At 63.5% G+C, this 10,537-nt stretch overlaps 1 protein-coding gene across 2 annotated transcripts; it reads left to right on the forward strand.

Annotated features, from left to right (window-relative positions):
- Nucleotides 1-4,288: 4,288 nt before the first annotated feature.
- LOC140900888 (glycoprotein-N-acetylgalactosamine 3-beta-galactosyltransferase 1-B-like) lies at nt 4,289-10,537 on the forward strand. 2 transcript variants are annotated; one of them, XM_073318819.1, is made up of 4 exons: nt 4,289-4,397; nt 6,754-6,984; nt 7,726-8,390; nt 9,127-10,537. In XM_073318819.1, exons 2-4 carry the CDS (start codon nt 6,780-6,782, stop codon nt 9,343-9,345), a joined length of 1,089 nt encoding a protein of 362 aa, XP_073174920.1. In that variant the 5' UTR covers nt 4,289-4,397; nt 6,754-6,779; the 3' UTR covers nt 9,346-10,537. The 2 variants fall into 2 exon arrangements, with proteins under 2 accessions (XP_073174920.1, XP_073174921.1); XM_073318820.1 differs by lacking the exon at nt 4,289-4,397 and adding an exon at nt 5,532-5,687.

Genomic DNA, 10,537 nt, shown 5'->3' on the forward strand with positions numbered 1-10,537 from the left:
AACTGGATGCGACCTAGTTACAGGGCCATTCTCCCAAGCAGACACAAACTTAGGACCCTTCCCTTCCTGGGCTTCAGCTGAATCCAGAACCAACTCTGAGACAACTGCACGACCCTCAACCATCACAGGCTGAAAGGCCCCTTCTGTCTGCTCCACGGACAAAGAAGAGCCGGACACACTTTCTCCTTTATCGACCCACAGCTTGGGATCTCATTCCCCTTGTCCCAGCACACAAGGCTGGTCACAGACAACTGCTTGGAGACCAGGGTAGCTCCCTCCATAGGCAAGTCAATACCCCTGATAGACACAGGTACGTTTCCTTCCCTGTCACACTTCTCCACCCAGCTAACAGGTAAGGTCCAGGGACACTCATCTTCCACCCTCCTCGCCTTCCCACCCTGCTGACTAGACACAGCTGTCAGCTCACAAGGCTGCCTAGGCTCATCCAAACTTTCCTTACCAAGCACCTTGCCACTCCCAACAGATCCCCTGCCCTGCCTGTGTCTCCCCCCACTCAGCTGGGGTCTCAGCTCCCACTATGCTCAGCGCTGCCCTTGCTGTCCCAGTGGGGCAGGCCACTGCTTTCCTCACTGCATCAGAGCCAGCCTGAGCCCCGCCTCCAGTGTGCAAGGGGGCGAGGAGCATCTCTCTGTCCCACCCAGCCCCAGGGGTCTGGTTACAGGCAGGCAGGTAGCCTGAGCCTAGCTGCTCCTCCCCGCTGCCAGCCAGGTCATCTGCATTTTCACTGACCATTTCCCTCTCCCCCGATTGGTTCCCTGGATTCAAATTCAAACTCTCAGCCGTTACAGGAGCAAGGCCTGGATCCTGTCCCAAAGAGACACAGTCACCCCACAACAGGGTCTCGCAGCTGGTGTCCTGGAGAACCCCAACGGCCGGCCAGCCCCACCCCTCCTGGGTCTGCACAGGGATCTGGGCCATAGGCAGGGCGAGGGGCTTCATCCCTGGGACCCTCACCCAGCTCACCCAGCCCCTCAGCATCTGAGGCTGCACCACCCGGGGCCTGACACCAGTTCTCTCTGTCCCAGGATCTCGCCACCCCAGGAATGTCTCCCCATTGACCGTCACCTTCTGCTCCCACTGGAGGTCCGAGGGGCCCGACCCCAGGGAACTCCACACAGACACATAGGCTGGGGTCAGGAGTGGGAGCCTGTCCACCTCCCCACCCATCTGGCTGATGGAGTCTACGGCCTTGGGACCCAGCAAGGGAGCTAGACACCGGGGCTTTTCCGCAGGGTCCCCCTGGTTCAAATCGCCAGCCTGCTCAAAGGCAGTGAGGTGGCATCCACATCCCCCCCTCCTTAACCAGGGGCAGCAATTTAATCTCGAGGTTCCCTGCGGAACTGGCCCCCCGGGGTCTATCCCCACTCACCCCTGGGGGGTCCCCTAGGCCTCTCCGCTCCCCCACCGCCAGTTCATGCTGCTGCTGCTTCTGCAGCTCTTTCTCGGGCTCTCGCTGTCTCTCACGGTCCTCTCGCTCTCTGGGACTCAGCTCCAATCCCGTCCGTCTTCAATCCCCCGATGGGGAACCCGATCGTGAAGACCCCCGTCTGGTCGGGGACAGGAGTCTTGGCGATGCCTGGCTACCACTCCAGCTGCTCCCTGATCCTGCTCTAGCCCCATTTGGGGTCAGGAATCTGTTCCTTAGAGTGATCATCCTTCTCCAGCTGCACGATTAACTCTGCTTTGATGAACTTTCCAATGCTCAACCCTCTCTTTCTGCACAGGGTTACAATGTCCTTCTTAAGGAGACGGTGACAGGCCATCACTCCGCTCTTCCCAAGTTGTTGTGGACTCACAGGCCTGTGTGCTCTCAGCTCCCCACGGTTTCCAGGAAGAACCCCTAGTGTGTCAGCCCTTCTCAAGGTCACCACCTCTTTGCCAGGGTCGAGCGGCAGACTCCTCCACCCCTGGGACCGCTCGCTGCAATCCCCCGGGGGACCCTGTTACTGCAAAAGTCCTTCTTTCTGGTCACACACTCTCAGGGGTTAACCGCCCGGTGAAACCGTCTCTCTCTGAATCTTCAGCAGCACGCCTGGTCCCCGTCAATCCCCCTTCGTTTTACTGCTCCCCAGTCACATACTGCGTCACGGGCTGCAGTAAATCCCACCGCTACCGCCAGTTGTCACGGAGTCTCTGGGCGATGCTCTGGAACTGCTCCCCATGAAGCCAGTCAGGACTCTGGGGAAGTCTCCTCTCTGGGAGCAGACTGCCAGCAGGACACACAGCTCACCCGGCTTCCACCTTCCTGGGTTTGACCTCAGAGCATTCAGCATCCTCTGCCTCTCCCTGTGCTTCCTACAGCGAGTCCGCCCAGGTCGGGTCCTGGGGGGGCCAGAGGGTCCTGCACCCCAACTTCGCAGTCAGACGGGACTCTCAGCCAGCCAGTAAAACAGAAGGTTTATTAAACGACAGGAACATGGTCTAAAACAGAGCTTGTAGGTACAGAGAACAGGACCCCTCAGGTGGGTCCATTTTGGGGGGCAGTGAGCCAGACAACCACGTCTGCACTTCACTCCATGTCCCAGCCAGCCCCAAACTGAAACTCTCTCCAGCCCCCCCTCCTCTGGGCTTTGTCCCTTTCCCGGGCCAGGATTCCTTTGTTCTCCAGCCCTTCAGCTCTCACCTTGGAGGGGGGAAGGGCCCAGGCCATCAGTTGCCAGAAAACAGGGTGTCGGCCATTCTCTGTGTCCAGACCCCTGCACACACCTGCCCTCTAGGACTCTGCAATGATCATACACCCTTATCGCACCACCTAGATACTTAAGAACTGCCTAGGGGAAACTGAGGCACCCCCACACTATTCAGAAGAAACATTAAGAACTGTCCCACTTCGTCACACCAGGGTATTGTCAAGCTGTTGCAGGCCATCCTTGGCATCAGCCCTCAGGCCCCTGCGGGTATCTAGCCAGCCGGGCCACATCTGGGTCCTGCTGGATCCCGGCTTTCTGTTTTTCTAGCCTTCGCAGCAGGTCCGCTTGTGCAATTGACCCGGGGGGCTGGCTGCAGTCAGGCGGGAAGGGGCTGTTGACTTTTTGCCACTTCGTGGAACGGATTTACTCATGCACAATTACTTCAGCTCTGTGGGCAAAGTGGGCCACTGTGTGTGCAAATAGAGGGCTCGGGGGGGGGAGGGGCGGGCGATCAGACAGGGCCTGCAGGAGTCTTATTGTTGCCCATTGGACCCGTCCTCCCACCCGCCCCCAGCCTCCTGTCCTATTGCCTCCATCTGAGGCTGGCAAATCCAGGCCTGTGCCTTCGGCCCAGTTCAGGAATCCCCTTCCTTGGGTAGGGGTGGGGCATGCTTTGGGCTGTCCCACAGCTGCTGCATGCAGGTGTGCACAGGTGTCCTGGGGCAATGGGAATAGGGCTCCATCCTGGGTTGCTAACAGGCCCCCCCGGTCACAGGGCATTTTGTGCCTGCCCCAGGAGCAGCTGCTGTGTGCGGTTAGCTCACTGGATCAGATGAAGGGGTCGTTTAGATCCTGCTCTTTGTTTCTACTCATCCAGGTAAGGAGAACAAACATTTATCCTGCAGAGAATAGGCCCCGGCCCAGCGTGGACCAAATCCTGCCCTGGGGCAATGGGGGTGTCAGCAGGGGTAGGAGGGTTCAACCCCAATGAACATGCCCCCACCCCCACCGCTCTGCACAATGGCTGGGCTCCATCCTGCTCATGTAGGTACAATCTGGCTTCACAGGGAAGGGCAGGAAACGGATTTCCTGCCAAACCAGTAAAACCACCAGCCTAGCCAGGTGAGCAGCAGGGAGACAGGAGGTGTCAAGGCGAGGACACCTCCCCCCAACAGGGCAGAGGGCATGGGACACACCCGGCTACAGGCCATATGGACCATATGTTCCCCACGCCCAGCTATGGGGCAGGGGGACAGGTACTGGGGTAGGGTGGGACCACACCCGGATATGGGGCAAGGAGCTCCCCAGCCCGCTTCCCCCCACTCCTCCTCCTCCCCAGGCCCCCATTTCTTTGCTGAAGAGGGGGAGCGGCGGGGACTGGGTCCTCTCCCCTTGTGACTACCCCTCCCCCTTCTTTGTCCCCCCAATCCGCGGGGGGGTAGGGAGTCTGCCCCCCAGGTCTCCCTCCATAAGGGGAAGAAACCTGCCCCAGGGCCTCCTGTATGGGGGTGGGGGGTCCTTGAGCCAATGAGGAGCCGGTTGGGGTGGGGGCTGGCAGCCCGGCGGCCAATGGGCGCAGGGCGGGGCGGGGCCTTATGGCCGAGCTGGATACAATGTAGCGCTGGGTGCTTCCGCTGCGGAGACTCCGCTGGCAGGTGGCGGCTGTGGGGCGCCTGGGGTGGGGGCTTTGCTGGGGGTCCGGCCGCGCCCCGCCCCGCTCTGCTCTGCCCCCGCGGCCCTGGGAAGGTAACGGTGCCACGGGTCCCTTGACACCCCCCCAGACTTGGGGGGCTTTAGATCAAAGCAGCCCCACCCCCTATGTCTCCCCACACCTCTGCCCCACTCCCACCCGGTGTCTCCCCCTCCCCTCCCCACCCCGTCTCCCCCGGGGTCCCCCCGTCTGCCCCATCCCCCTGCAACTCTGTCTCCCTTTGGGTGCTCCCTTCCCTCTCCCTCCCATGTCCTCCGGACTCCCCCCCCCCAGTGCCCCCCATCCTCTGCCCCTGGATGCTCCTTCCCTTCCCTGGCACTGCCCCTCTTACCTCCCTCTTCCCTCTGACCCCTTCCGTCCCCACCCCCAGGGTTTCTCTGTTCTCCTCCTTCTGCCCACAGAGAGGGCATCTCTCTCTGCCCACCCCGCTCTCTCCCCTGCCGTGGGGCTGCCCCGTCTGCTTGGGTCCTAGGATCGCTCCCTCTGGAGGGTTGTACCCTGGTGCCCTTTGTCTTGCTCTGCTCCTGTCCTTTAATTCCCCTGGCCCCTGCGCTCCACTCGGATGGGAAGGTGACCCCTACTGCAAACAGAAGAACCTGGACTGTGGGTGCTAGGGGGTTAATTTAATTCTGGGGCCGGTCCCACTTAGGGAGAGGAGACCAGCCTGGCTCTGAGCCCTCCAGGGGCTGGCGAGTAAAGAGCCCAGCTCTGAACGGAAGGTGGGGGGCGGCTCGGCGTGGGTGCCAGGTGTCAGTGTATGTGGGGGGGCACCCCTGGAGCGGGGAGATGGAGGTTGCAGGGTGGGGCTCGGGGGCTGTCTGGATCACTTGAATCAGAGGGTGTTCTGGGTGGAGGGGGGCAGGAGATGGGGGGGCTGGCTGAGGGAGGGTCCCCTTGGATGCTGGGGTGGGAACCTGGGGCATATGGAGGGTCCCTTGAGGGCAAGGATACTGGCTGCACTGGGGGCAGGGATGGAGGGCACTGCATGGGGGTGCCACAAGGAGGGTGGGGGGGCACTGGGTGGGTGGAGGCCTAGGTGGGGAGGAGATCCAGGGGGGCCATGTGAAGTGCACTGGGCGGGTCTGTCCCTCTGTCCCTCTGTCCATCCATCCCCTCCCTCCAGCGGGGTCTGGCTGGACAGAGAGCTCCCCCCCCCGGTTGCTATAGAAACCCCTCCTCCGTGCTCATCAGCCAGCTCCTGTTTGCTGTGGCCACCAGCCCTTCCCAGCAGCCTGGGGGGGACAGGGGTTGGGGCGCTCATTGGATCCCAACCACCTGTTGGAGTCTCTGGGCGCTGTTGGCTGCCTAGGGGCTACGCTCTCCTGGTGAGTGATGGGGGGCAGCTCCCCCCAGATGCTTGAGGGCAGGGATGGCAAAGGGGCTGGGAGGGGGAGACACTTCCCATCATGGGGTGGGGAGGCTTGAGGTGGTGGAGGGAGGTCTGGTTCCCCCACGCGTGGCTGCCCAGCCCCATAGACTCCCTGAAGGTCCTGGCGTCACCCATTGGGATGGATTGACCTAGTTTAGACCTGACTGTTGCTCTCTGGATTGTCTGCCTCTGCTTCCCCCCCCACTCCACCGCTCTGTGGGTTTGGGGTTATTTCCACCTCATTTCTGAGCCAGCTGTGAGCCCGGAAGAGGGCTGGGGTCCCCGGAGCAGAAGGGCAGGACCCGTCCCGTGGGGGGGGACGCGGGCCCGTGAGGGGTGGAAGGGGTGGAATAGCCTCTGCCAACATCCTGCCTGTGGTAGCAATCGCCCAGGCAGACCCGTGGGCTGGGTCCCCCTGGAGTCGCTAGCATCCCCCTGGGGTGGGAGCTCAGGTTAGGGTCCCCTCTGAAGACTGATGCCCCCCCACACCTTTCCTGCCTCACCGCCCAGCAGGGCAGGCCCTGGGGATGCGCCCCCCATCATCCTCCTGGCATGTTTGCTGGGGTAGGACATTCCTGGCAAATGTGCCTCTGGCTGGCTTCCCTCTTCCTAGTCCCCCATCTCTGCCACGACCCTGGGGGCTGTAGGGGGTGGGGGACTGGGGATCGATCCCTGTCCCAGCTCGCTCAGGGCTACGAGTGTTGCAGAAGGAACTGGGGAGGGGGGATAGTGTGGGGCAGAAATCCCGGCCAGGTGGGGGAACAGCTGGGAAAAAGTGGTCAGATCCTGGACCCTGGCAGGGTGCGGGCACCGGTGCCAGGGGGGTGGAGGGGGCGGCGTTTCCACTGTCTCTGCCCCTTTATGGGTTTAGCTTTGGACTCTGCTCCTGTCCCAGCTGAGCCTGGCTGTTAATTAACGATTAAGCTGTAAAGTGCGGGGAAGGTGCGGGGAAGAGTCGCCCCTTCTGGTGGCTTCACTCAGCGCCCCCCACGCCAGCATCCTGACCCGCTCTCTCCCCCTAGGCCGTGTGAAGCCCTCCCTGGGCAGCATGGTGCTGGGGGGTTTCAAGGGCCCCTGGCTGGCCTTCCATGTGGGCATCGTGATCGGCTTCCTCAGCACTTTCTACCTGCTCAACGGCCTGCTCTGGCCGCAGCCCCCAGGCCCCGAGAGCCAGACACCCCACCCTGATGTCGACCCCTTCTGGGTCGTCCAGCACCTGGCGCTCCTCAGCACTGGCCACCCGCACCTCTCAGGTGAGCGATGCCAAAGGTGGGGGGCACTGGGGGGATGGAGGGATCCTGCAAGGGCCGTGGGGCGCAGTGGCCGTAGGGGAGAGGGGGTGGGGGGCTGTGGATTGATCGTGCAGAGGCTGGGAGAGGGAGCGGGGCAGCCAAGCTGGGACCAGGGGCTGTGGGGTGGGGCTCTCCAGCAGCACTTTCCCCTGGGGGATCCCCTCAGATTGATCCTGGCAGCCGCACTAGGGGGATCGGGCTCCATCCTCCACTCGGCTGCAGCTCCCCTCCTGTGCCAGCTGGCAGGAGACCCCCGGAAAATCACCAGCCCCCTGCAGCCTTCACACCCCCACTCCCCTGCCCCCTTCGGCTGCTTGGCGGAGACGGAGGGGATCCTGGCGCCGGGGCAGGGAACCCCTGATGCAGCTGTGCGGCTGGCCAGCACGTGCACTGGAATTGGCAGGAATTGCCCCCCGGAGGTGGGTGGCAGGAGGAACTGGAGAATGGTGCCTCCTGGGCAGTTTCACCCTGGCCTAGATTTATTGCACTTTCAGTAAATGAGAGAAGCCTGCCCCACCTCACCTCCCATTGTCCTTGCCCGGTTCAGCGTGTACACCAGGTTCGATGGGCTCCGGGAGGCCCTGGCACCGGCGCCCGCGCCTACCTGCAATGCCAGGGGCCGGCTCAGTCTTGGGGCAATTGGGGAGGTGGGGGTGTCTCCCCCGGCCGCCCCCGTGCGCCTAATGCTCTCTCCGTGCCCAGGGGAGGTCAGCGTCACCGCGGCCGAGCTGTACAGCAAGGTGCGGATCCTGTGCTGGGTCATGACGGGCCCCAGCAACCTGGAGACCAAGGCCCGGCACGTCCAGGCCACGTGGGCGCGGCACTGCAACGTGGTGCTCTTCATGAGCTCGGTGCAGGACGACGGCTTCCCCGCCGTGGGGCTGGACACCAAGGAAGGCCGGGACCAGCTGTACTGGAAAACCATCCGGGCCTTCCAGTATGTCCACCAGCACCACCTGGAGCAGGCCGACTGGTTCCTCAAGGCGGACGACGACACCTTCGTGGTGCTGGACAACCTGCGCTGGCTGCTGGCCAACCACACGCCCGAGGCGCCCGTCTACTTCGGGAAGCGCTTCAAGCCCTTCGCCAAGCAGGGCTACATGAGCGGCGGGGCCGGCTACGTCCTCAGCAAGGAGGCCCTGAGGCGCTTCGTGGAGGGCTTCAGGACCCAGGTGTGCAGCCACACCACCTCGGTGGAGGACCTGGCGCTGGGCCAGTGCATGGAGAAGATGGGGGTGCGGGCGGGGGACTCCCGGGACGCCGCTGGGCGGGAGACTTTCCACCCCTTTGGGCCCGAATCCCACCTCACCGGGAAGTTCTCCAAGAGCTTCTGGTACTGGAACTACTGCTACTATCCCATTGTGGAGGTATGTGGCCGCCTGCGTGCCTCCCTCCCGTGGTACCCTCTGAGCGTGGGTGCCCCGGCTGCCTTCCCTTCCTCTCCCCTGGGCCTGGGTGCCTGGGCTGCTTTTATCCCCTCGTGGCATCCTTCGGGTGCGGGTGCCCAGGCCCAACTGAGCGCAGGCCCTGCTGTTCCGGCTCCTCCGTGGCCAGGGGAGGTGGTTCCGTGGTCCAGGCCGGGGTGCCAGGTACCCAGCCCGCAGGCCTCTAAGACCCCCCAGCAGCACGTGGACCCCACGTAGCTGCCTGGGTCCCACCGGTGGCCTCTCAGCCTCACGTTGGCTTGGTCCCTGGGGCCTCTGGTACTTTTGCGTGCCCGCGCTCCTGCAGATGGGCAGCTCCCGAAGCTGCGGGGGATCGCGGTGCCCCGTGGAACCCAGTGGATAAGCGGGCAGAGTTAATAGCAGTAGCCAGCCAGCGGTGCTGCCCCGAGGGGGGGCCAGCTCCTGGTCCAGAGCCAACGCCCGTTCTGCCCCCAAGAGAGCAGGGATGGGATTGGGGGCAGGGAGTTGGGGGGAGGTCCAGCACGCTGCCTGTTTGCTGCTCATTGGAGGCTCGTAGCAGGACGGTCCCGTGGCTTGCACCAGGGGGGTGGGTGGGAAGGGGGGGATCTCTATTGGGGCTGCTCCTCCTGCCCTAGTCACACCCCTTTGCCTGGCTCGGGGCCTCTCCCATGAACCCTTGCCCTCCCACGCTCTGCAGGGCCCCCAGTGCTGCTCCGACCTGGCCGTCTCCTTCCACTACGTGAGCCCCGAGCTGATGTACACCCTGGAGTTCCTGACCTACCACCTGCGGGCCTACGGCTACCGTTACCGCTACCAGCCGCCCCTTCCGGAGAACGCTGCCCGCCTGCTGCGGCGCCAGGGGCGGCCGAAGGTGGCCAAGGCTACGCTGCTGGTGCAGGGCACCAAGGGACTGTAGGGGGGCTGGGAGGCGGCGGTCGGTCTGGGGTCGAGCGTCCAGAGGCTTTGTGCCTGAGGTGAGGCGGGCACCCTGGGCGAGCCGTGGCCGGGAGCCACGTGGCAGCCCCTGGACTGGATGAGGGCGCGGGGTGTCTCGGTCTAGCTCCCGTCCCAGTTGGCACTGACTGAGCCCCTTGCTGGTAGAGGGGCGGAGGGATCCCACATAGAGGGTCCCCTCCAGGGCAGGGGGAGGCTCAGTCCATGGGCCTTGGGGGCTTTATAATGGGGAGGTGGTAGGCACTGTGCCAAGGAGTGAGGGGGCTGGGAGTAGCCATCTCTCCCCCCTTACCCCGCAGAGGGGCCTGGAGGGTGTGAGGTCTGAGGAGGGCACATTTCCCCCTTGTGGGGGGGAGGAGGAGGAGCTGGGATGCCATGATGGGGGCACATGGGGTGGCATGTGATGGGGGTGGCAAGGAGTTCTGGGGGCAGGGTCTGGCTGGGCTGGAGAGGGTGCCGGGAGAGAGGCCCTTGGCAGTGGGGACGCCGAGGCGGGCAGGCATGCTAGAGGCAGAAGCGCTGCCCTTGGCTGGAGGTCCCCGACGCAGAGGTGCCTGGGCCCGACCAATCGCAAATTGTGGGCAGAGAGAGACCCCGTGGCAAGCCACGGGCAATACCACTACATGGTGAGGAGGCCACGGGTGATACCGCCGCCTCCAGATTTGGCTGGAGCCCTGCCACGGATCAGTCTACTGCATGGTGAAGGGGCCACGGGCAATACCACTGCGGCGTGAGCTGGAGCCCTGCCAGAGATCATACCAGTACAGGTGAGCAGGCCACGGATCATACCACTGCGTGGTAAGGGGAGCTATGGGTGATACCACTGCCGACTAAGCTGGAGTGCTGGCCACGGATCAGACCATGGCAGGTTGAGGGGGCCACAGGCTGAGCTGGAGCCCTGCCACGGATCATACCACTGCACGGCAAGCAGGAGCTCGGCAGTGGATTGCACCACTGCGGGGTGAGCAGGAACCCCGCAGCAGATGGTACCACTTCACAGCCTCACTTGTGGCTTCCCTTTGTTTTGTGAAATGCCGGTGTGGCAGCCCCCCACCGCCACGTGGTGGACTGGAGCAGGGGGGTCTCCTCACTGTCCTGAGGGGCTGAGTGGGCTGTGGGGTGAATAAACACTGCTTTGGTTTTTTTAAAGAGAA

This window comes from Lepidochelys kempii, chromosome 20 (assembly GCF_965140265.1).
Source record: "Lepidochelys kempii isolate rLepKem1 chromosome 20, rLepKem1.hap2, whole genome shotgun sequence".
Lineage (NCBI taxonomy): Eukaryota > Metazoa > Chordata > Testudines > Cheloniidae > Lepidochelys > Lepidochelys kempii.

What these genes read in the sequence shown, in the direction of transcription:
- LOC140900888 (XM_073318819.1), top strand. Translation starts at nt 6,780, where the DNA reads ATGGTGCTGGGGGGTTTCAAGGGCCCCTGGCTGGCCTTCCATGTGGGC. An exon ending in TGGCCACCCGCACCTCTCAG is followed by an intron (nt 6,985 to 7,725) that starts GTGAGCGATGCC and finishes CTCCGTGCCCAG; the next exon opens with GGGAGGTCAGCGTCACCGCG. An exon ending in GCTACTATCCCATTGTGGAG is followed by an intron (nt 8,391 to 9,126) that starts GTATGTGGCCGC and finishes CACGCTCTGCAG; the next exon opens with GGCCCCCAGTGCTGCTCCGA.